A 24518-nucleotide genomic window follows, 5' to 3' on the forward strand; every position below is an offset into this window, starting at 1 on the left:
CAGGAGGAATGGATGGGGTCCCAAAGCAGCAGCACAAGGATGCCCTGCCCTGCAGGAGGAATGGATGGGGTCCCAGGGCAGCGTGGCCCCAGCCTGGCTCGGCAGTGCACTGCAGGGAGGGTGGAGCCGCTCTGTGCCTGCCTGCCCGCTCCGGGCCCTCCCTCCAGCCCTGCATATTTGTAAATCAGCCTGTGGCAAAATCCCCGGAGCCCTTGCACAGTCGGTATTCAGCGGGCTGAAACTAATCCAGAGCTCTCGGCAACTTGATATTTCTCAGTGAATCCCTGCCAGTAAATTCTGCTAAATCCCAGAGCTGGGGAGGGGAGGGAGCTCTCCAGGCAGACTTTGGTAACTCTCTGGCTTGACTCAACCCTATAAAGACTAGATTTACAGGGCACAGTGAAGTGGTCTGACTGCAAGGCTAACAGAAAACCCAGAGGGGTATTTTTCATTCACAACCTTTTTTTTTTAAGGTACTTTCTGCCCACTCTCCTCAGTGCTGAGGCTTTGCCTATTCAAAGAGGCTTTGTGGGAATTCATCTGCAGTTCATCTTGGGGGAATTGAGAGCCCACCTGTGTTTGGTTTCCCTAGAAAAACCAAACCAAGCTGCATTTGTGGGACCAGATTCAGTCCTGGCATTGTTTCTGCTGTATGGTTGTAGGAAGGTGTTTCAGAACTGTTGTCCTAGTAACACTTTTTAAATATCATTTTGCAGGTACTTTTTATGGTCCCTACTGGACTCTCAGTAGGAGTTATTTCAGCCTTCCAGATCCCAGCTTTTTGCAACAACAGTAATTTAGTGGCAGTATTTCTTCTGCTGTTGCTCTTTGGGTAAGTGTGGAGCTTAGTTATTTAAATATCACTGCACAGGGTAAGGAACTGGCTCTTGCAGGCTGCTGCAGTTTGAGATCCAAGGGGGAATATGTGGGCTTTTCTCTTCAACTTGCCCTTCCCAAACAGTGACTGAGTTGCTCCTTCCAGGAGCAGGGATGTGAAGCATTGTTGTCATGCCTGCCTTATTCAAAGCAATCCCTATGTGAGGATATAGAAATCTCCAAGGTCCCAGAAACAGCCCAAGCTATATGCAAATGCTTGCTGACCTCTTGCAAAGTTCAAGAGCATTCTAATAGCAGAGAGCAAAATAAACAGCAGTAGCACAATTCTGGAAAACTTAGACTGGAATCCTCCAGGCCCAGTATCTCTGTTTTCAGGTGGGGTTCCATGTTCAAAGTACATCTCATAAACCTTTTCTCCAAATTCTAACAGACACAAAGGTGTTTTTCCTTTCTTTAAGCTCTATCATGTGGAAATGTAATTACATGCCAAAACAGAACTGTTGTGTTCCAACTCTGGGAGTGTTCAAAGCCAGGTTGGACAGGGCTTGGAGCAACCTGATCTAGTGGCAGGTGTCCCTGCCCATGGCAGGGGGTGGAACTGGATGGGCTTTAAGCTCTCTTCCAACTCAAACCATCCAATGATTCTGTGTTGTCTGATGTCTTCAGTGGTTTGTTTTCAAAGTAGCCTTTGAGTTGCCATGGTTTTCTCTGCTCTGTTGGTATTTATAGATATGCATCATTTTCCTGGATGTACCTGCTGGCTGGGCTTTTCAAGGAAACAGGGATGGCCTTCATTGTTTATGTCTGTGTCAACCTGTTCTTTGGCATCAACACCATTATCACGCACTCTGTTGTGTTCCTGCTCTCCCAGGAAAAGGCCACAGACCAGGTAGGTACTGACCCTGTGGTGACCCAGCAGGAGGCTTCCTTTGGGCTTGGTGGCTTTGATCAGGTCTGTAGCAGCTGGACACAGCCACAGGATTTCATGGGGCTCCCTACAGACAGGACACGAGTCACAAATGGATCTTGCTGGTCTGTAAATCTGCACCCCCAGCAGAGAAGGAAATGATGGTGACAGAGGGGAGAACATGAAAAGAGAGGGAGAAAACTGAGGACAGTTTATAACCACCCTGGTGATGGAAGATGGGGAGGGCAGGAGGTGGTGGAGATGCTTGATAAGAAGTTGTTGATGGACACTTCAAACCATTGCTGAGTTCTTGAGCGTGAGCTGTGGGGAGTGACAGCTGAATGTCACTGCTCTGAGTCTGACATGTGCTGCAGTTAACCCAGCACCAGCTGTCTGTCATTCCAGTCTGTAATGCAGTCATCTTCTCCCTGCAAGGATGAAAAACAACCCAGAGACAGTGATGATTCCCTAAAGTAAAGCCCTCTCTTAAAGTGAGATCTGCCTGAGAATGGCTGGGATAAAATGCACACCTTACACTTAGATTTCTTTTTTTCTGGAGAGCCATTACAATAGCTGGGTTGGATTTTTCTCTCTGTCTGGGCAGAGTTTGTTCAGCAACCCCTTGGATTTTAGGAATATGCAATTATGATCACCTTTCATCCTTCTGTGCCCTAGTGGCAGGGAGTCAGTTCTCTTCCATGCTAATTTAGTGCCTCTCCAGTTTGCTTTGTGCACTAATCCTTTCTTCTGCTAGAAATGTACCAGAGTTCTTTACTGTGAGACTGCACTGGGCTGTTCTGCTGTGAATTAGCTGGAAAAGCCCTTCTATGTCTAGAAAAGCCAAATCTTTTGTTTTATGGAGATGTTTGTCCAAGGAAAACAGCCAGGGCAGTGCTCCAGGGGAGCAGGCTGTGCTGGACAGATTAGGGGGGCACAGTGGCAGGACTCAGCTCTGGCTCCTGAGTGGGTTCAGGGTGCTGGAGCAGCAGCAGGGACCATGCTGGGAACTGGCTGCTGTTTACTATGGGTGATCACAACCTCAGAGCTGCCTGTTGACTTTTATGACCTTGTGCCTGTGAAACGAGCTGTCTGCAGAGCTCTTTGCTCTCAATTTATCTCTGCTGAGACACAGGCAAATCCCAATGTAATTGTTACACTTCAGTCCCACAGTAAAACCTATGAATTTATTCCATGAATAAAAGCTGTGACTGACTGTGCTGCTCTTTGTTTTTGTTTTTTTTTTTCCAGGGCTTGCATGATCTTGCTGAAAATTTAAGGCATGTGTTCCTCCTGTTCCCACAATTTTGCTTTGGCTATGGCTTGATTGAACTGTCTCAGGATCAGGCACTGCTGGGCTTCTTAAGAGCCTATGGAGTGGACTACCCTGACAAAACCTTTGAGCTGGACAAGACCACATCCAAGCTGCTGGCCATGTTCATCCAGGGCACTGTGTTCTTTGCTATTCGACTCACAGTGCATGACAGGATGGTCCAGAGAGTCTGGAACAAGGTCCTGGAGTAAGTAACATTTGGAGCCTAAGTCCTAAGTAACATCTGGAGCCTAAGTCCTAAGTTGTGACCGTGTTCACAGGGGTCCGAGGATGAGGGAAGAGACGAGGATCTGACTCCATGTTTCAGAAGGCTGATTTATTATTTTATGATATATATTATATTAAAACTATACTAAAAGAATAGAAGAAAGGATTTCATCAGAAGGCTAGCTAAGAATAGAAAAAGAAAAAATGATAACAAAGGCTTGTGGCTCAGACTCTCTGTCCGAGCCAGCTGGGCTGTGATTGGCCATTAATTAGAAACAACCCACATGGGCCAATCACAGACCCACCTGTTCCATTCCACAGCAGCAGATAATCATTGCTTACATTTTGTTCCTGAGGCCTCTCTGCTTCTCAGGAGAAAAAATCCTAAGGAAAGGATTTTCCATAAGAGATGTCTGTGACACTAAGTAACATCTGGAGCCTCACTGGGAACAGCCCCAGGCACAGCTCCATGGTCTCATTCTGGGCTCATGCACCATCCCTGGCAATTATGCAGCACATAATTTCCAGGACAATTTGTGAATGTGGAGTGAGTTTTCTCTCAGTTAATATTAGAATATTAACAAGCAGAGGTGTAGTTTACAGAGTGCCCTGGTAGTTGGTGCTGGCTGGCACTGCAGCCCTGGATTTGGGGCTTGGTGGGTGGATGCTCAGCTGTTGATGAGGGCAGTCATTCTACTGACAGCCTCCTGTTTGGCTCTCCCCATCTCCTCTGCCCTGGGTGCACATAGAGAGGAGTGAGAACATCCCTGTCACCTGCATTAGGAGCTGTCCACAAGGCAGGACCTGCTCCAGCCCAGAATATCTACTGAAAAAGAGGGGAAAAAACCAGGCAGGAAGAGAACACTGGGTGGAGCAAATACCAGGAGAGAATAGAAACTGTATATCTGAGTATTGTGTGCATGCCCTGGGGTCTCACAGGGAGGCTCCCTGGGATCTATCCCGGCTGGTACCGGAGGCTGAGTCCCTCTCTGCCCTGCCCCAGGTTCCTGTTTGACAGAGTCCATGGCAAAGCCTCCCTTCTGCCCCCTGTGGCCGTGGAGGATGGGGATGTCCAGGCAGAGAGGAGCCGGGTGGAGTCTGGCAAAGCTGATTTCGACGTGGTGCAGCTCCAGAACCTCACCAAGATCTACCACCTCCCTCACAAACGCATCACAGCAGTGAAGAACATCAGCCTTGGCATCCCTGCTGGGGAGGTGAGTGAGGGGAAAAGGCTGCAGGCACCTTCCCCTGTCACTGCCACCTTCTGTAATTGTTTGTTCTGCTCTGGTCTTTTCCTTTCTTTGCCTCATTTATTGATTCTTGGGGTTACAGCAGTGACAAAAGTCTCCTGGTGCATTTGGGACATCAAGTGACAGTTTAAAGGCCCTAGAAGGAGGGAAAGTGGATGGGGATTGATGGAGCTCTACATTCAGAGCAAAATGTCTGCATGCTCTGTTTGTACAGTACAGTCTTGGGGGGGGGGGTCACTGGGGATCACCAGGTGGTAAATGAAGACAGCAGAACATGTCCAGCTGGAATTATTCACCTGAACTGCATGGGAGGTGGTGAGTCAGGCTTATCTGCTTGTGTTTTCCCATCAGGGGAAGACAAATCACTCCAGCTGAACACACATTTTCATGAATCAGGACCTAAAATTAGCTCCAAAGAAAACAACATTCTTTGGTCATGTCAGTGCAGTTGCCTCCCTGAGAAATGAAAAGACAGGAGTACACAGAGCACCTCTGATATCCAGAGGAAACTGGAGACCAGATTGTACCTCACGCTGTGCACCTTGTGGGGAAGCTTGGAATTGATCCTTGGCACCTGGTTTATTTTAATTGCCTGGGTCCCACGGAGATGAAAGGACAGCATCCTCACATGGACATTGTGCTAGTCTTTATGGCTGAGGATGTTTTATAAGCCAGGACTGCCACTGAGGTCTCTGACTTCTAGCAAAATTCACCCTGATGCTGGTGGGATTCAGGGCACCATTCCCCACCTGTAAGCAGGAGCTGTGGCCCTGCACTGCAGACTGTGCACAGATCCTGTTCCTGTATGGACCAAGGTGGGGAAGAGCCATGGATTGCTGTGCATCCCCAGCACAGGAGGGCTTTCCCATCAGCTGGTCTGTACTAATGATGGCAAAATAACAGTAATTATCAGCACAAGGGAGATGGCTGATGCAACACACAACTGCCTATCTCCAACCTTAGCTATAAAATGTGGATTTTACCGTGACATGCTGGAACTACACTACAGGGAGACAATTCTTCATCTTATTAAGGTAGTGCTTTGGTGATACAATGTGACAAAACCATTGTGTTGATCAAGGTTTTAACCAGTGCCAAACCTCACTCACCCCATTCCCAGGAGCAGCTCTGTCCCTGTCAAGGGGAGGCTTGGCACAGATGAGCTGATGGGGATTTGGGCCTGAGCTCCTGCAGAAATGCAGCTCACAGTAAAAGGATTGACTCTACTGGAGACACATCCTTGGTTCTTCACCACATTAAACAAATGATGCTAATATAAGCTGGAGTATATTGCACCATAAACAACCTCCATTATAACACTGGCATGCTCTGAGTTCCTCTGGCAGTTCATCTTGCTCAAGGGGCTGGAAAAAGAAGGGCCAAGGTGCACTGAGCACCCATCTCAGAGCAATGTTTCTGCATTCCAAATACAGCATGTTTACATTTTGACTTTTCTTTCCCAGTGCTTTGGCTTGCTTGGTGTGAATGGAGCTGGAAAGACAACAATCTTTAAGATGCTGACAGGGGATATTGGAGCATCCAGCGGAAGGCTGCGGGTCCAGGATCACTCTGGGTACGGAAGATATGATTTCTGGGGAAGCAAATCAACCTGAGAGCAGTTTTTAAGGCTGGGTGGGAAAGGAAAAGAAATGTAAAAGCCTGAAATAAAACACTCAAACCAGAGCAAAAGTAAATAAACCAGGGAAATCATCCTTTGAATGTCACATCGTTGCTTCCTAGGGGTTTGCAATTTGCTGCTTAGAGGTGTTTGTTCCACTTCAGCCCATTGCAGATGGGATCAGGCTCAGATCCTCAGCAGTGTGATCCCACTTCTAAGCCAGACCTGGAGCCCAGCAGGGCTCACCTCAAAGCTTTCCTTACCAGGTGTAGGCTTGGTGGCAGCTGTGCTGGCAGTAACTGGAGAGCTACATACTGGACATGCAGCCTCTGCAGAACTGGGGGGCTGAAAGCTGGAGCTCTGCAGATCCACTGCATTTTCCTTCAAGGGTTGGGGAGGTGGGTAGGGAGTAGGAGAAAGGGATTTTCTCCCTCCTGTTTGATTCCAGAGCGCACTGGCAATTCAGTGAGGTTCCAGTGATGTGCCACCTCCTTCCACAGGTCCTTGAATGACATCAGTGAGGCCCACTGGTCACTCTTTGGCTACTGTCCTCAGGAGGATGCCTTGGATGACCTGCTGACCGTGGAGGAGCACATGTACTACTACGCTCGGCTGCACGGCATCCCAGAGGGGGACATCAAGGGAGTGAGTAACAAAGGCTTTGACTTGCAGCATTTCTGTCATTTGGAGCCTTTAAATCAGTCCTTCAGTAGATCCATGTGTGGTAATCCATGGGCTGGGCATGTTGTGGAAGCAGAACTCTTGTTCCCTAGGTTGTACTGCAGCTCCTGCACCGGCTGAACCTGATGGCCTACAAGGACAGAGTCACCTCTATGTGCAGCTATGGCACCAACAGGAAACTGTCAACTGCTCTGGCTCTCATTGGCAACCCATCCATTCTGCTGCTGGTGAGAAATGGGGTCTTGTTGAGAGGGAAGAGGAGCAGGTCCTTGGGCAGGCAGGAGAGCTTGGACAGTCTCACAAAACCTCCTCAGGCACAGCTTAAGGGACACTCCCCATGTGCCCATACTTGGCCTGACAACAGAAACCATCACAGGAAAGTTCAGATTCCAGCAAACAGTCATCTTTTCTTTGAGGGCATAAGAGAGTGGCAAGTCTTTCAGTTTCTCTGGCAGCATCTTCCAGAAGTCAAAATTAGACCAAAGTCAAAATTGCCAATTAAACTCTGCTCTGTCTTGTCTTTTATTTCTATCAACTTACCTGCACAGCCTTGCAAGAAAAGCAGCAGCCAAGGCTCCAAAACTGTAGGAGAGCAAAAGGGGCACTTTCCTCAGGATTAGAACATGACTGCTTTTCTAGGTTTGGCTTCCTGTCTTGTCTTTCACTCTGAATTTCTAGTTCTTCCATGGGCTTACCCCATTGGTAAAACCTACCTTTTTGTGCAGTTTTCCCACTTGCTGTGCACTCAATGTGTGCAGACCTCTGTGAGCAGGATTTCCAATATTAAGTTGGATACCTAGTGGAAATAATTATCCCTTATCCCAACTTCTATTGAGCCCAGCAGTGCTGCCTTTACTTCTGACCACCTGCCAGTTCTCCTGCTGCTTTGGGAGATAAAAAAAATCTCAATACAAATAGGAGGGGGGAATTCTCTCTATACTAAACTGCTGCCTGAGCCCAGGCTTGTTTACTTTTTGAGTGCAAATTTCCATCCAGTCCTGTCTTTCCCAACAGGATGAGCCAAGCTCTGGAATGGACCCAAACGCCAAACGCCACCTTTGGAAAATCATCAGTGAGGAAGTGCAGAACAAATGCTCAGTGATACTCACATCCCACAGGTAGGGCTGGGCTGCTCTGCCTCCCTTTTTGGGGTCAGCAGAAGTGTGGAGAGACCCATCCCTCCCTGGTCCTTGCACAGTTTCAGGGCACCAAGCTGTGACAGGTTTGGGGGTTTGTTGTGGCTGAATGTGGTGTCCACAGAGACCCACTTTAGGGAAGATCCATGGTGTTCTCCAGGTATTAACCATATTTTTATACTTTCTCAATGACTAACTAGAGTTTCTTTTTGGTTTGGCAGCATGGAGGAGTGTGAAGCCCTGTGTACCAGGCTGGCCATCATGGTGAATGGGAGTTTCCAGTGCATTGGCTCTTTGCAGCACATCAAGAGCAGGTCAGTAAAGTGAACCTATTTCACTTTCACTGAACAGCCTCTGGAGTTACTGACCTACAGCTCTGAGTGCTCCGAACATGAGACCTGTGTTATCAAAGCAATGACTTTTCCTGGTTCATGTCCCTCATACACTGCTGAAATTCTGTGTTAACTAATGCACTTTCTACTCCCTCACAGCCTGTCTTCCTAGAATGCGTCCCCCAAAGCATTTTGTTCACTGCTACAAATGAGAAATGTGTATTAGGGCTGAGCTTTGGTTTTATTAGTTATAACAATAGCTCAGCTTCTTACTAAGTTTCACTCCAGGTTAACAACCCTGACCCCATTCAAGCTGCACCATGCCTGGATTAGATTTCCCTAAAGAGGCTGTGCAGCACTCTCAAAGGAGTTTCTTCATCTGTTTTTCTCTTTTCTGCAGCGTTAATTGTGATTTTCTTTTCCCCCTAGATTTGGAAGAGGATTCACTGTGAAGATGCACTTAAACAGCAGCACAGTTTGCACTGAGAAGCTGACAGAGTTCATGAAGTCACACTTCCCAAATACATGCCTGAAGGTAAGCCAGGCAAATGCTTTCAGGAGAGGCTTTCAAAATCCCTTCAAAGTGACCAAGAAGATCCTTGCAAGGTGGACATCTTGTGTCATACTGTGCACATAGATCTGAGCTCTCAGAGCCACACTTGTCACTGCTTTCAGCTACATTTTCTGAGGGCTGGAGCACTCCAGTTCCTGGTGGCTGAAGTAACATCAGCCAAACAGCTGCAGTGACCCTGGAAGGCAGCTGTTAGGTGACCCTCTGCCTTGGGAATGCCCTTCCCACTGAAGCCTGGAATGGATGGAAAGCCCCTTTAGGTTCAGTGGGTAGAGATGCTTCCAGTACTTCCAGTAACTGAGTCATCGTAAAACCAGAGTAACTGAGTCACAAATCCCATCCATTGTCTGTAACCCAATCTCTGCATGGATCAAAACTGCACACCTGGAACTGCAAAATGCCATGGGCACCCTGCAGCTTCCAGCCTTGCAGTTTAGTTGTGCTCCCCCAGTCACAAACCCCACAAGAACTCCCAGTGGGGAAACACTGGTCACTCCTAGACAATAACATTCAGGAGACACCACAGCCCCTGCCCCTTCATCCTGCCATGGTCCAGCTGTTGGATCTGTTGGCTCTGGGCTTTGCCCCACCACTCCTGTCCCCACAGGATCAGCATTTCAAGATGGTGGAGTACCATGTCCCAGTCTCTGCAGGAGGGGTAGCGAATATATTTGATCTCCTGGAAGGCAACAAAGCAGCCTTCAACATCAGGCACTTCTCTGTGAGTCAGACAACGTTGGAGGAGGTAAGGAATTAAAATGTGAGGCCATCCATTTAAAACTGCTAACAGGGGAGCAGAATGATGGTTACACATAATGGACTGCTGCACACAATAGACTACAGTTTGAAAGGGATTTCCATCTATATTCCTCCTGGGGGTACTTTGTCAGCATTGCTGCCTCCAGGTACCTCTGCTGGTGCTAGGGAAACACACACAGGAAGCTGCCTGGAGCATAAAGGATCTATTCTTGCCTCTGTCACTGCTGATTTCAGGAGCCTCATGGGTGTGGGTGAAGGGCAGGACTATGAATCACCCCCAAGTCCAGAGCTAGGCTTTCCACCAGTACTGAAAATATGCTTAATTTCACTTTTCAAGTTGTAAGTTCACTTAGCATTACTCCAAACTTTAGGGTTCATTCCATTTTCCCTGGGAAGAACATTTCCAATGGCAACAAAATCTCATAGGGAGCACATCAGCTGAAGGGATTGCCAGAAGGACTATCCAGCAGAAATCACCCTGTTGAGCATCAGCACCTGGAATATTAGGTTTGTCCCAGACAGAGGAGCAGAGCTGCAGCCCTGCAGTGGCATGGACTGTGACACAGCAGTCTGGGAGGGGATTTCCTCAGTGCTGCTCCAGTAAGGGGTGGTGGCTATGAGAGAAACAGGCAGGCAAAGCACAGGAAGCCCCAGCTCAAATTTTGTGGGAGGACAGCTTGACTCTGTGAACGTGCAAATGTGATTGCAGGGAGTGTTCTGGTGAGAGTCCTTTCTGTATTCATTAGCTGCTGTTGAAAGGAAGGCTGTTACCTGTGATTTCACACACCTCTCTGTACACTCTGCAGTTGTGTGTGCACAGATGTCAATTACACAGGGACAGATGGGTTTATGAAGTAATCATGGGACTGTATTACAGTGTGATTGAAAGGAGCACTGCATGGGCAGTGCCTTGCTGGCTCCTGAGGAGCCTGAGCTGCAGGACAATGAGGTTCCATGCAGGAACATTTATGCACATCTATTTATTTACATGAGTCCACAGAAGCCCAACAATTTGCAATTCTCAAATTCAGCGTGAATCCATCCCTGAGTGAGCTCTCCAGGCTCACAGTCAAATGAACAGCCATGCCTTTTTTATATTCATTCATGTCATAAATTATTTATGCTGTCACACACTGACTGTTTTCCTTTAAACTTGCAGGTTTTCATCAACTTTGCTAAAGATCAAGCAGATCCTGATGGAGCGGACGTGGGTCCTGATGTGACGCTGGACAGCTCTGACACAAGTAGCCAGGCTAGCACCATAAGCTCCATTTATTGAAGGGATCCACCCACACGGGATCATAGAAGCTGGGAAAAAGACCTGACAGCCCCTCCAACCCTGTTTTAAGTGATTTTAGGGTGATGGGGATAAGCAGTCCCACTTTCTTAAAGTACTTTGTTTTATTGATACGCGCTTAATTAATGTCACTAGGAACGTGGTAGGTGTTTGAGACTGGCACTTGGTTACAAATCAAATTGGGCTTTCCACAGGTTCTTTCCCCTCCACCCCCAATTCTTGTTTTATGATCACTGTAATGGCTGTGAGGATTTAAACACCACCTGCTGCTTGTGGCTGTGATGGAGCAGAGGAGCTGTGGGCTGTGCAGGGTGTCTGACCACAAAGCAGCCCCAGAGCCACAGAGAAAAGCCCACCTCCTCTCCCTGCTCAGCAGCAGACTTCCTGGGTGAAAGTGGCTCAGTTTTGACAGGCTCCCCCTGGGGAAATGGGGCTCATGGCCTTGCCCCTGCTCACAGGGGGGTTGTGAGGATGCAGGTGTTAAATACTGACAGTGGCAAAGGCCACTGGTGGGGGCCACCTTTGGTAATGACACAGAGCTTCTCTGGTTATGTCAGCACAAATATAACTATTTTATAAGTTAGTGCTTCCAGTGGTTTTGGTTTGTTCCTGTAGCTTATTCCTGCTCTGTGTAACTCCTCGAGTGAGTCCTTGGGTCCCAGGCAGTTCTGGCTCTTGGTACCCAGTGGAAGATGATTCCCCAGGAGCCCCTTTCTCCTTCTGGCTGGAGTTCAGGGCTGCTCTGGAACAGCCAAGGAGTGGAACAGGGCAAGTCTGTTGGCTGAATTCTCTGACAAGAAGAAACTCTTTGCTTCATAAGATTGTATTTCCCTGAGCACAGCAGAAGCAAGGAGCACCCCCCTTGCTGATAAAGCCTCCATCTCCAGCAGCTTTGCCTCTCTGTGTCCTCTCCAGTGACCTTCCTCCTCAGCCCCACATGCTGGCTGCCCCCTGACTCTGGAGCTGTGTTTTCCCACATAATAAGGCATCATTAGCTCCTGCTTCAAAGACTCTGCCTGCTGGCTTGGAGGGAGTGCTCTGCCCACTTCTGAGAGCAGCCCCCAGCAGCTGAGTTCAGCACACCACCACACACACCCTGCTCTCTTCCCCCAGAATGATTAATAGATAGGGTAGTTTAATATGATTCTTTATTAGATGTATCAGCATAAGGCCCCAGAGACTCGGGTTTGGGTCAGGGCATTGATGTACCTTCAAGCACAAAATGAACTTCAACTCTGAGCTCAATAAACTTGCTGTTGCTGGTAAAACAGATTGCAGATAAAGCCTTACCTTGTGAGACCTGGGGTGGCCCATACAACTTACCTGGGTTCACCCACACAGTTCCAGCCAGGTGGTTTCTTTTTCCTTTTTTTTTTTCCCTTCCTCCAAACTAACTTGAGTCAAAGGAACCTTTGATGAAAGCTGCAATGACACATCCTTGTTACCCTGACCATGAGTTTGACTAGTTCAGCTCCTCTGTGATGCCAGGGTTTGCTGTGAGAATTGTGCAAGGAGTAGGCACTTTGTAAAACCCCAAACACCCTTGGTATTCAGTGGGATGCTGAAGTTCAAGGTTTAGCTGCTACAAGGAGGTCACGTCCTCTCCTTGGTCTTGGTGTAAACTTCTTACTGATAGTAGGAGGAGTTTTATTATGGATTGAAATTATTATAGAGCTTTGAATTATGCCTCAACCTGCTGACTGTAATTAAAACTGGGATTCAGCTTCTTTCCAGAATGCATTTGACACCTGCAGTTTATAAGTGACTGAAAAAGCTGCCCAGACATCCATTGTAGCTTCTATTATTATGTCTCCAGCTCTGCAAAAGCTCTTTTTTCTCATTTTCATTGCACATCTTACACAGATCACAGTATAAAATTAAGCTTTTCTCTAATGGAGGGCTTGTGCTCCCTGCAAAGGACTCAGAGCATGAATGCCAATGATTTAAATGCAGCCTTGTAATACCAATCAGAGTATTATTTTATTATGTCGATGTCTTTGCAACTGCCAGTGAAAGATGGATCTTCAGACTCTGTCCAGATGTATTTTACATGTAATTGAGGGAGACTGATACAAAACTATTCTTTTGTCCCTTTAGAGCCCACTAATCAAACAGGGAGAAAAAAAAAAAAAAAAAAGGAAGTGATTCATTGGAATACTTCAGCAAGTTGCAATTTAATTGTGTAAAATAGAGTTTTGAGGAGAAAAAAAGCCAAAAGCATCCTTTGAATTCCCACCCAATTCTGGCATTAATAGAAACATCTGCTCCGTGTGAAATGTGTCACGGCCATGATCTACAATCCCCGCTCTCACTCGCAGGTAAAAATAAACCATCTGCTCTTGCAATCAAGGCTGTGGGTATTGGTCCAAGCAAGGCAGAGTTTATATACTGGGGGAATTGAACTGAGGCCCGTGGAGAAGCAGCTACATCCGTTTGGGGGCTGGAAGCATCTGGCAGGGAGCTTGTATATAACGTCACCAGGGGCTGAATTACCATTCCTGCCGCTTTCCAAACATCCCCGTTCCCTGCAGAGCCTCAGATCCATCCTGTCCCTTTTGGAAGAAGGACATGTTCCAAGCTCAATTCGAGGCAAAGCTCTTGGAAGCCAGCACTCCTGCCTCTGACCATCAGCTCCATGCCTCCCATCACCTCCTTGTCTCCCTGAGAAGGTCCCAGGGGTGGCCAGGAATGTGGAGCACTGACTGAGAAACCATTGATGAGAATCTGAAAGGTTTTGAGCAGGGTCTACAGGACAGGGGTGTCATACTGGGTGCCCCCCACTGGCAGCCCTCTCTGAATCCCCTCAGACATTTTGGCTTTACATGACTCTGCTTCCCAAATGAGCCACCAAGCTGCCTCCTTCCTCTGGCCTGAGCAGGGAGCTGGGATTGCTTCGTACCACGGCACATCACCTCTCCAGGAGCCAGAGATGAGTGTGTCTTCCAGGGGAAACAAGCTTTTCATCTTCCTCCTTTAAAGCAGCGTCACCTCAGTCACCCCAATATCCCCCGAGGGGGCAGCAGTGCCAGGGCGAGCCCGCCCAGCGCGGTCACACAGCCCCGGGGCCTTAATTGGCACCGGCCTCATTTAAAATGCGTTTAACAGCAGGGACAGGCAGTGCAGTCGCTGAGCAGGGCCAGGGAGTCAAGGAGGAATTGCAGAATTGGTTGTGTGCATTGGCAGGCTGATTGAAGTCAGGTTTGTAATTGGAGTTGTGGACTTGGAGACAGTGATTCCAATCTCCATCGTGGCTCTCCTGCGTTTATCACTTTGTGCTGCCGATGGGAGCACGGTGCTCCTCCCTTAGCTCTGCTCTCGGGGCAAATGGCACTGAGGGCTGGTTTGGCAGGGTCAGAAAGGGTCTGGCAGGGCTGGGGAAAACTCTTCAGAGGAGCCAGTGTTAAGTAAAATATTGTAAATATAAATTCAAGGTCTCTAATAGGATCTTTTGGTCCTTTCATGAGAGCTGCAGGAGTGGTTTTGTTACTGGGTCAGTTCAGTAAACATGTTTACAGCTCAAACACATCCAGGTAAACAAAATTCAGTGACTGCTGGAGCTTAGGGGCTGGTGGTGCCCAAAGACCTGCAGCCTGTGAGGAGGCACTCCTGGGATCCAGAATCTGAGGGATCCATCCTCATAAAGGCTCATGATGGGGCTTAGCCTGTTGGAGGAACTTCAGCTTTCTTCCATTGCTACAGCTTCACTGAAGTTGCTGTGAGGCTTTTTGGCTTTTTACAAGCCAAAAAAATATCTGTCTCTTCAGTTAATAGTGGAAGGGTTATTTTGTGAGCTGGTGGAGAAAGAAAAATGGGTTTTGGATGGCAACAGCACATAGCATGATTTTACTCTTTTTTTTTTTTTTTTGTGGACAACAGCTGTGATCTTGCATAGCTCTAACAAAGTATCAACAGCATATTAAAAGTGAGCACAACAGAAAAGCAGCAGTGGGAAATGACAAAAAAATTGAATTCACCAGAATTATTATTCCATGGCAGTATTTAAAGAAAAAAATCACTCTAATTAATTTAGTTGTTCAGGGAGAGGATGGAAAGAAGGAAGATGGCACTGAAATAATAAGAAGAACATTAGTAAGGGGCACAGCCAGCTCTTGCTGTTGGCTCTGCTCCTCATGCTGCTCACATACACAGCACTGGGAAGGAGGAAGCACAATGGGGAGCAGAATGGTGAGTGCAGCCCATTTTGGGCTAGACCTGACTCCTCAAAATATCTGTAGAATGCACGAGATCACCCCAGGGAGTATCAGAGTTTTGGGGCTGGGGGCTGCCCCATGTCACAGTGCAATCCTGCAGCAGCTGGATGGTGGCACGTGCCAGAATGGAAGAGTCCCACTGGGATGAAGGACACAGATCCTTGTGCCTGCAACCCATGGAGCAACACTTGGAACCAGTTCTGTCTCCCAGGTGCTCATCCTGGGAGGTGCAGCCCCCACTCCACTGCTCATTGCTGCTGGAAGGCCCTTCTGGAAACAAGGAATCCACCAGGGAGAGCACTGAGAACACTGAGGGCCCTGTGCTGGGGGCGAGACAAGGACATGGCAGCGCTCCCATGTAAGGCTCAAAGCAGCAACCCCACCATCTCCCCAGCCTCAAGAGTCATGGAGGTGCTTTGTTTTAAGCAATGAGGCTTTCACTAGACCTGCAAGGTGGGTAGAAATGAAGCTTCTTTTGGAAAGAGTTCAGGTCTTCACTGGCAAAGAAAAAAAACAAAGGACAGCCACGGCAATTTATGGTAACGCACATGAGATGAAATCCAGGTGAAGACAGGGTCATGTTTGAGGCTCTTATCTCCATGAGCAGGTCAAGGGGAGCTCTCAGCCCTCTACTCTCCATGTCCTGGTTGTTAGGGGAAGGGTTTTTGCCCAGCCCTCTGCTTGAGTGTGCACTGCCTCTTTCCCAGCCAGACACAAACAAAGTGAAGCACATCCAGCCTGTGACAGGGAGGAGGAAGCAGGATGATCTGCCTCTCCATAACCAGACCCAGCTGGGTTATTCCTGCACAAGACAGCAATGAATCTAAGTTAAAATGATACCAACCAGATTGAAATGCAATTAAAGGAGTCCCCTTAGGGTTGTGCATCCAATTAGTGGCGTACCTTTAATTACACCAGTGCAGTTCCAAGCAGACACGTGCTGAGAGGGCCAGCAGCCCAGAGCTGAAGCCTGTCTGGTGACCCATATCCATGAGGTCCCAGGGGAAGTACATGAGGGTTTGCATTGCCAACAGTGGCCTGCTTCTCCCCTGGGAAAGGGCTCCCAGAGGAGAAACACAGGAACCTTTTCCAGCTTTGTAAAAGCAATTTTCTCCAACAGACAGTTGCTGGATAACAATTAAGATCCAGGTGCTTCTAAAAGGTAAGAGCTTTTCACACTTTTTTGTACATGACATTTCCCTCTTGCAGTGCCAGAATGTACCCTGCCTCCAGGAACTGTGAAAGTTAAAGCAACAGAGTTGACTTTATTAAGAAAACTCATTAAAAATTAGCAATGCAAACATCAGGAATTGCTAGAAACACTAGAGCACTTCTAGGTGTCCCTCAGCCATCTCTGTGGAGTTACATGAGGTAAAAGAAGTTTAACCTTGAGCATAATGCCATCCCCAAAGCAGCCAGCTGTGAGTCTGGAGTATGGTCCTTGCTCTGGAGCCTTAGCTGAAGTCCCTGTCAAAGCCTGCAGTCAGGCTGCTCTGGACAGCAGCAGGCTGTGCAACCACACCTTGCTCCCCCAGATTCTTATTTAAAATCCTGTCAAAGAGAGAAAATAAAGCTGAAGGAGACTCTCCTTTGCCCATTGTACCATGAAGCCTGAGGGCTGGCATGTGTTGATAACCCAGGTACCCCGTTTTAATGCAAACTCACATCACCTTGCACCACATGGAGCCCTGGGATCAATTCTGAGGGGTGCACGGAAGCAAATGCTTCATCCATCTTCACATACTCCTCCCCAGGTGTTTCTTTAAGTACCTTCAATGTCAGTAAAACAAGCAAAAGTTGAGAGCATAGCCTTAATCAGATTAACAATTATAACCATTCTCATCCATCACTGCAAAGCAGGTGCGGTGCTGCTGAATCTGTTCTGCTCCAGGGACCTGGGCAATCAGAGCCATACCTGATCAGCCAGGCAAGGGCAGCTCCAGGCTTGCCATAAAGAGGAGAGAGCTGTCAGGGCCTCTAGCTGCTCAGAGTGACCCTGAGAATGTTCAAAGTCTCTTTTCCCAGTCTGGCACTTGAAGAAGGAGTCAGGGCTCTTCATTTCTCTCTCTCAAGGTTGTTTATTGTATTTTATCTATAAAATTCTTTCTCCTGCCCTGCAGAGGCCTGCTCAGCAGGACAGTTCCAGGCACTCTGCCTGCCCCCAGGGCAGTTATGTCTTTATACTAAAAACTACATATACAATGTTTACAATTACTTTCCAATACCTATCACCTATGTTAGACAGTGAGCTTCTACTCTAAACCAATCTAAAAGTGCCAACATCACAGCAGAAGATGGAGGGCAAGAAGAAGAAGAAGGAGAAAGGCTGGACACGCCCAGATCCCTCCATCTTCCCCCTGAACCTCCATTCTAAAAAACCCCAAAATCTACTTTTTCACCTCATGATAAGTTCACTATCATTCTACTTAATTTGTCATGGCTTGCAGATCTTCATCTAAGGCTGGTAACTTGCTCCACGGGTCATAATGAAAACCACAGGCATTTTGGGCTCTGTGCCAGGGTCTCTGAGACCCCTGGCAGGGGTCTTGGCTGCTCAGGACAGCCAGAGGGATGTCCTGGGTCCTGACAGAGAGCCATTGCTCAGCCTGACTCCTTTATTCATTTTTTATGAGCCTCCAGAGGCTCCCCAGAAGTTACCAAAGCCTCTCTGAGGAGCACAGCAGCGCAAAGGGAGCAATCCCTCCTGGGCTGGTGCTCACTCTGCAATAACACCCTGTAAGAACATTCCAGAGCATGGGCAGTGAGGCCTCTCCTCCCGTCTGCCTTCTGCCATTCAGCATTTGACCATCCTCATCACAGACTCAGCAAGGGCCTTTCTCCCCCACAATCAGCTCTTTGCCACACATGGGTGGATGGCAGCAAAGGCAAAGCTGGGGTGTTGGTTATAAACCACCCTGGCTGCCTGTTTGAGGGACCCTCCTGCTCCTCAGGGCTGGGTTAGAAACTGGGTTGGGTGAAATCAGGCAGGATTAGGGAACACCATGCCATTGCAGCAGTGGGGACTTTCGCTGGGAGGATTTGGGCTGAAGACCAGGCAGTGTACAAGCATGTGCAAGCTTTAAAGGTCCTACAGCTAGGGCTGGGCCCCCAGATGCCTGCAGGGGATGGAGATGCTCCAGGAGGAATGGGATGGTTTGCTCCATGCCTGCTGCCCTGCCTTTCCTGACAGTGGAGGCAGCACAGCAGGGGGATGCAGCTTCAGACCGAGTTAATATTTCAACCATTCTGGGAATCCCATGTGCCAGAACCACATAATTCTGTCAGCCTGCAGGAAAATGTCATTCCTGGGTGAATGTCAGTGACCTGTGGGAGCAAGAAACCTTCACAGCTCCCGTGGAGAGTCTTGATGTTGTAAGGGGTCATTTTTCCACTGTGAATTTTTCCACCCCTGCATGGGGTGATTTCAGGCTTGAAATCAGCTCATATGTGATGCTAATAGAGTGCCCCTGTGAATAGTAGAGCACCACTTCTCCCAGCAAGTGAAATGGTAAAGGAAAGTGTCCCCTTCTGGACTGCTAAATTCCTGTATTATCTCACCAGCCTCATCCTGATAAATCAAAGCTGCTGTGTCCCACTTCCCTCCCAGCCCCTTTGGCATTCCTGGCTTGGGCTGTGTAAGGGAGCACTCCAGCCTGGGAGGTTATAAAGTCCTTGAAATCACCTTAGGATGTGGGAAGCTGTTTTCCCAGCCACCCAGGCTGTGACATGCAGAGGTGCTCAGCACCCACCTAGTGCAAACAGGAGGGTCTGTGCCAGAGCTTTCCCATCCCCATGGGCCTGCTTGCAGAGTGGGGCAGGAAAAAGGAGCCTGTGCAAAGGGTTTGGATGGTTCGGGGCTGGGGAATCCCAGCATGGGCCACTGTGGGCACAGGGTTGGGGATGTGCACTGGCTCTGGGAGGGCAGAGGAGCTCACAAACCATTCTGCTTCCCTCAGGTGGATCAAGAGGAGGGATTGCAGCAAAACTAGAGCACAGAAATAGGGGTTGTACTTGCAGCATGGTACATTTGAGTGGCAGACCCTGATAACCCAGAGGGGAGGGTGTGATGGTGTCATCCACTGTCACAGTTTGGCTCTCTTCCCTGCAGAGGCTGGAGAAGCCAGACCTGCTCCCAGGGGTTCCCAGAGGGAAACAGCCCCCGTGGCTCACAGGTCAGACCACTGTTTCTTCTGGAAGTTTATGGCAATCCTATTTGTGGATTAAAATGCAGCTGCCGAGGCTGCTGGCACAGGATTTACAACACGGCCTCAAAATACAGGAGAGAAGGAAAGCTGAACTCTCCTTTGATGTTTGCAAGTGTAAACTGCAGACCTGGGCTGAACGCACTGTAAATAAGGATCATTAATCATCAGCTAAGTGCCGTGCAGTCGCTGTTATTTACTATAACAACATAAATCACCAGGAGCCACTATCATGTTAATTTGGATTTAGTATGGATTAGTATGGAAAAAATAATATCCTCACCTATTTGCAGAATACATAACTTTACTTGTAAACACATACAGATGTGGCTTTTGTTCCTTGGTTGCCTCCAGGCAGGATGCAAGTCAGGAAAACGCTCTGGGAGCTCTCCACGTGAGGGATTGCCAACAGTTCAGGCCAAGCTGCAGCCCAACAAAATCTCTCTTGTGCTGACACAGTAAATCAGCACCGAGGGCAAAGCAAGACCAGGGCGTCTTGGACCTGTTCTGCCACCCCCAGCCCTCCCTCCAGCCCCAGTGCAGGGCACAGTGCTGGCACTTGCCAGCTGCTGCATTGCACCCATGGACCTCTGCAGTAACTCCACAGGTTTCCTTATTTTTTTATCTGCAGCTCAGCTCTGGCTTTCACATTTAAAAAGCACCAGGCATGGGTTTTGTGGGATGCTGGAGCCTGCTGCTCCTCCCTTTGGAAGGAAGGCTTAGCAGGGAAGGAGCATGTCATTTTAAATTAAGGGAGCATTACCCCCATACTTCATCTTCTCCAGAAATGCCATCTGCACTCCTTGCTGATTTATTATTTTTTCCCCCTGATTTGACTTCATTCAAGCTAAAAGGTGGGGCTGAGACACTCATGCACCAGAGCAAGGCTGGCAGGGCACCAACATGACAATACTTGGTGTTTTGGGTGTGGAGCTCATGCCAGATTGGCTCCATCCCTCTCCACAGATCATTTCTAAATGTGGTGGTGACACAGCTTCACTGCCCAGGGATCCTCAATCTTGGTGCTTGGGCACAGCATCTGTCTTTGCCCTCAAGCACTCAGGCAAAGTGGGGATGTCTTCTCTACCCCCCAAAATAACTTGAATTTTTTAAAGTGAGGCAGGTTCGTTGTTAAGAAACCACAGCACGTTTCTTCCCAAAGTCAGTCCAGCACTCACAGTCCTGGTTTCTGCTTTATCCTGGTGGAACTGGAGGTGCTGAGCCCTGACTGAAGGTGTGGAGATCCCTGACCAACCTCATGGAGGTCACCAGTGCTGCTTTAGCTGCAGGTTAGTCCTGATTAAGAAATAGGCCTTGATATCTGGGAAACAATTATGGTTTGCATTTTTAAAATGTAACTGGAAGGGAAATAAAACAAATTTTATTTTTTAGGGGGTGTCACAAAGATCTCCCTTAGGCTTGAAGCTGCAATGCTACTTTTAAAAACAGTCACAGGTGAAAAGAACAAAAGCAGTGTTGCACCTGCACTTTGACTCCACTGGGTCTAAAAATGCAAGTAATTGCCTTTAATGGTCTCTGTCATTTTTAACCTGTGTTCTGTGTGTGCCAGATGAACAGACATCAAACCAGGGTGAATCTCTCCAAGCGTTGAGCCAGAGCTGAGGTTTGCATAAATTAAAACGGGGTTAATTATAATAATTCTACTGCAATAGGGATAGTATAATAAGATTAATTAGAGGGGGACTAATAAGGGGGTTCAAGCCACAGCAGTACAAAAACTGCACCCAGGTTCTTCAGTGGTTTCCTTGGACTTGTGTCCCACTCAGCTCAAGGGCAATCCAACATCTAAAAGCTGCAGCAGAGCCTTGCCTGTGCTTTCCTCAGCATCCAGGCTCGCCTCGCTCCGACCATATGTCTGTCTCTGTCTGCTAGCAGCTTGCACCAAATATTTTCCTTTTTCATGGTGGCTGAGCAAACAAACACCATCTGTGGGGCTCACTGAGGGAAATCCTGGCCCCCTGGTGCCAAAGGGAAGGCAGCCACACGTGTCCATGGGGCTGACATTTCTGACGTCCACAGCCCCAGACAAGAACTTCTCTCTGCTCCTCAGCTCTGCCCATCCGCCCAGCTGAGTCAGGACCTGGCATCTCCCAGATTTAAATTCAGATTTTATTGAAGAAAGGCTGGGTCCCACCAAAGCAGACTGCCTAGCCTGACCCAGGTTAGTGGGACTGCCTTGGGGTGGTGGTAGGTGGAAGAGGACAAGAAGGCTGTTTTTGGGGTAACTCTGTCTTGGATGTACCCACCCTGCTGGGGGCTTTGGGCATTTTCCAGCCATGCTGAAGTCCCTCATATCCCAGCACTGATGGGGATTTTTGGTCTTGCTTGACCTGCTTAGAACCAGAGTTCTTGGAGGGCAGCTGATGTGGGATGCAAATTATTCCCTGTTCAGACTTTTTTCCTTTAGAAGTTAAAACTCTGGGGGGCACCACCGGGTAGGGAGGGTCTGTGCCATCTCTCCATGCACCCCAGCACTGGAGCAGGGGAGCATCAGCAATTATGCAGCAAAAGTGTGAACGTGGTCCCCAGCTGGGCACAGGGTTTTCTCATGCTTTGCTGCTCTCTGTTACTTGCCTTTCTGCAGGAAATCCCTTTTCTGGTCAAATCAGAAGGGTAATTTAAATTTTGTAAAACCCCCCACAGCTTTTGACCCACGTAAGCATTGACAGAGATCTCCTGCCAGGCAATGGGCAGGTGGAAATTACCTGTCACCTCTGGTGCTTTTCTGCAGTGCTGGGCCCAGAGCTTGTGCTCTGACCAAATCTTTTGTACAAGTGCCCTTTGGATTTAGCAATTCACATGGTGAAAGCAGAACCAATGAACCACAGGCTTCTCTGCTGCTGCCTTTAATTAAAAATGCCATGTCTAACACCAGCAGATGTTCCTGCTATCGAGACTTGAGGAATAATTTAATGCCGTGCAACGCAATGCTGACTGTGCTGCTTAGTCTGAAAGTGTAATAGACTTTATTATTATTATTATTATTATTATTATTATTATTATTATTATTATTATTATTATTTTGTTGGGGGATCAAATCCCTCAGTATTTGAAATCTTAAAACTTGGTGTCCCAATCAATTCCTGCACTGAACGATCTCAGCATGTCTGTCAAATGAGCACTGCAGCCCAGGATGCTTCTGCGACCACAGTGAGCTCACAGGGCTTTGGCCCCAGAGGGGTGGCCTGAGGAGCAAAGTAAGCCTGTTAAAGCCTGTGATTCAGATATTTGGGAAGAGAGGGAATTCAAAGATGAGGCTGCAGCTCCTCCAGTTTTTTCAGCAGTCTTCTGATGAAGAGGATCCATCCTGTTGCTTGCTGTGGGTGTGCAGCACGTCGAGCTGAGCACCCTTTCCTGGCAGGGTGCAGAGGTTTCAGGATGTGCTCTGTAATCAGGTGGATGAGAGCAGAGGGATCCCCTCTTCAGGGAGCTTTGGCTCTTTTAACCCCTAGGAAAACAACAGATTTACAAAACTCAATGGAACTGCTTCCCTCTGCTCCTTCCCGTTACACGATGCATCACATAATAATTGTATATTTGTTGAGAAACAGCTGGGAAGCTCCATAAATAAATAAAATATCAGGTAGCAGTGTATTTCCATAAAAAGGTCTTTACCAGATGGGCAATGCTTTGAAATGAAGCACGAGGTAGGTGAGGATTTTTTCCCTCCCTTGTCAGCCAGGGAGCTGAGCCATCCTTCAGCATGGCTTTGGCTCTGGAGCTCAGCATCGTTTGGAAATCCCATTTCCATTCCAGCACGGTGAGGATGAGCACTGCCTCAGCAGGGTGATGAGGATGCCTCAGCAGGGTGCAGAGCTGCTGATTCATGCATGCACCAAACGCTGCTGCCTCGCTATATCACACCACTGCTGAAACCCCTTCACTGGCTTTCTGTCATGCAACAAATTTATTTGAAAGTGTGTGGGCCCTTTACTGCCTGGAATGGCTTGACTTGTACTTTAAATACTGCATAAACCAAATTTAGAGATATATTTCTTGCTTCCCTCTGTTCCCCCCCATCACATTTTTTTGCTTCTGACTGTCCAATTGGTTGCAGTAATTCACTGCTGAAGAAGACATTTCTTAGATTTCCAAGAGCGCCAGCTCCTTAACCTTTATAAAATTAAGGAGAATGAATCATTCGTGACTTTTACATCTTTCTGGAACGCAAGTATTTGTTAGATGCAGGCTGCCCAGGGCAGTGCTTTGCCTCAGTTTAACTTAGTTGTAAATGTTTGTAAATTCCCACATAATGTCTCAGCACAATGGAAACTATTGCATCTGTGGATTTATTGAGAGAGGCACTAAACATATTTCAGCTGGAGGAAAGGAAGAGGAGGCACTTATCTGCTTTACTGTGCTATACAGTATATATAGGCATCTCATATTTTGTGAACATAAATGCCAGGTTGACTCAAGAGATCTGTGGATCAAGTGTTGTTTGTAACCTGCTCCAAATGCTTCAAACTGCCTTGAAGTTTCATCTCAGCTGTGAGGCCTTTTGCCATCTTTCAGGATCCCTGGTGCACAGGGAGATGCTGGGAGCTGAGATTTTGGAGCACAGGATGAACCAAGTAACAGGGAGTAGGTTAAGGTTAAGGTTTAGGTTGCACTTGGCAATTCTTCATTCTTAAGGGAAAAATGACAGGTTTATCTTATTTTCTTAAGCCTTATTCTTATTTTCTTAAGCCTTTTTCTTCTTATTATTTTCTTGAGCCTTATTCTTATTTTCTTACCTTATTTTCTTAAGGGACTTAAGTCCCCTGGCTTGCAGGGCTTGGGGACAAACTCCTCTTTGAGCAGCACACCCAGGGCACCTCTGCCTGCCCCTTTCCCTCTGCCAAGACAGGAAAGGAGGATGCTGTGCCCTGCAGCAGCTCACTGCACCCAGATGACAGCAGGAAACGTTCTCCAAAGTGCTGAGAGATTTCACAATTCCACATCCTGTGTGGAGCCTACTTCCCTGCACCTCTGGCTCATCTTAGTAAAAAAGATAAATATTTAGCCTTCTCTAAAGAAAGAAAAAAAAATAGGAAATTCACAATTTCAAGCCACAAAAGCAGAGGAGCGTGACTCTTGAAAACTGTAGAACCTCCCTCTTGGAAGACATTAATAACTTATTAAGAAATACTTTCAGCCCTGATTTAACACCCATTTAA

General features: G+C 47.8%; 1 protein-coding gene across 1 annotated transcript in view; it reads left to right on the top strand.

Annotated features, from left to right (window-relative positions):
* Positions 1-11508, top strand: part of ABCA12 (ATP binding cassette subfamily A member 12) — a 79537-nt gene extending 68029 nt beyond the window's left edge. Inside the window, exons 43-54 of the mRNA XM_066553296.1 lie at positions 717-832; positions 1567-1726; positions 2993-3261; positions 4285-4495; positions 5995-6104; positions 6650-6794; positions 6923-7057; positions 7845-7948; positions 8188-8280; positions 8728-8833; positions 9477-9614; positions 10788-11508. Coding sequence (XP_066409393.1) covers positions 717-832; positions 1567-1726; positions 2993-3261; positions 4285-4495; positions 5995-6104; positions 6650-6794; positions 6923-7057; positions 7845-7948; positions 8188-8280; positions 8728-8833; positions 9477-9614; positions 10788-10907 — 1707 coding nt within the window. The 3' untranslated portion in view covers positions 10908-11508. The remainder of the gene's footprint in view (positions 1-716; positions 833-1566; positions 1727-2992; positions 3262-4284; positions 4496-5994; positions 6105-6649; positions 6795-6922; positions 7058-7844; positions 7949-8187; positions 8281-8727; positions 8834-9476; positions 9615-10787) is intronic.
* Positions 11509-24518: the final 13010 nt, after the last annotated feature.

This window comes from Molothrus aeneus, chromosome 7 (assembly GCF_037042795.1).
Source record: "Molothrus aeneus isolate 106 chromosome 7, BPBGC_Maene_1.0, whole genome shotgun sequence".
NCBI lineage: Eukaryota > Metazoa > Chordata > Aves > Passeriformes > Icteridae > Molothrus > Molothrus aeneus.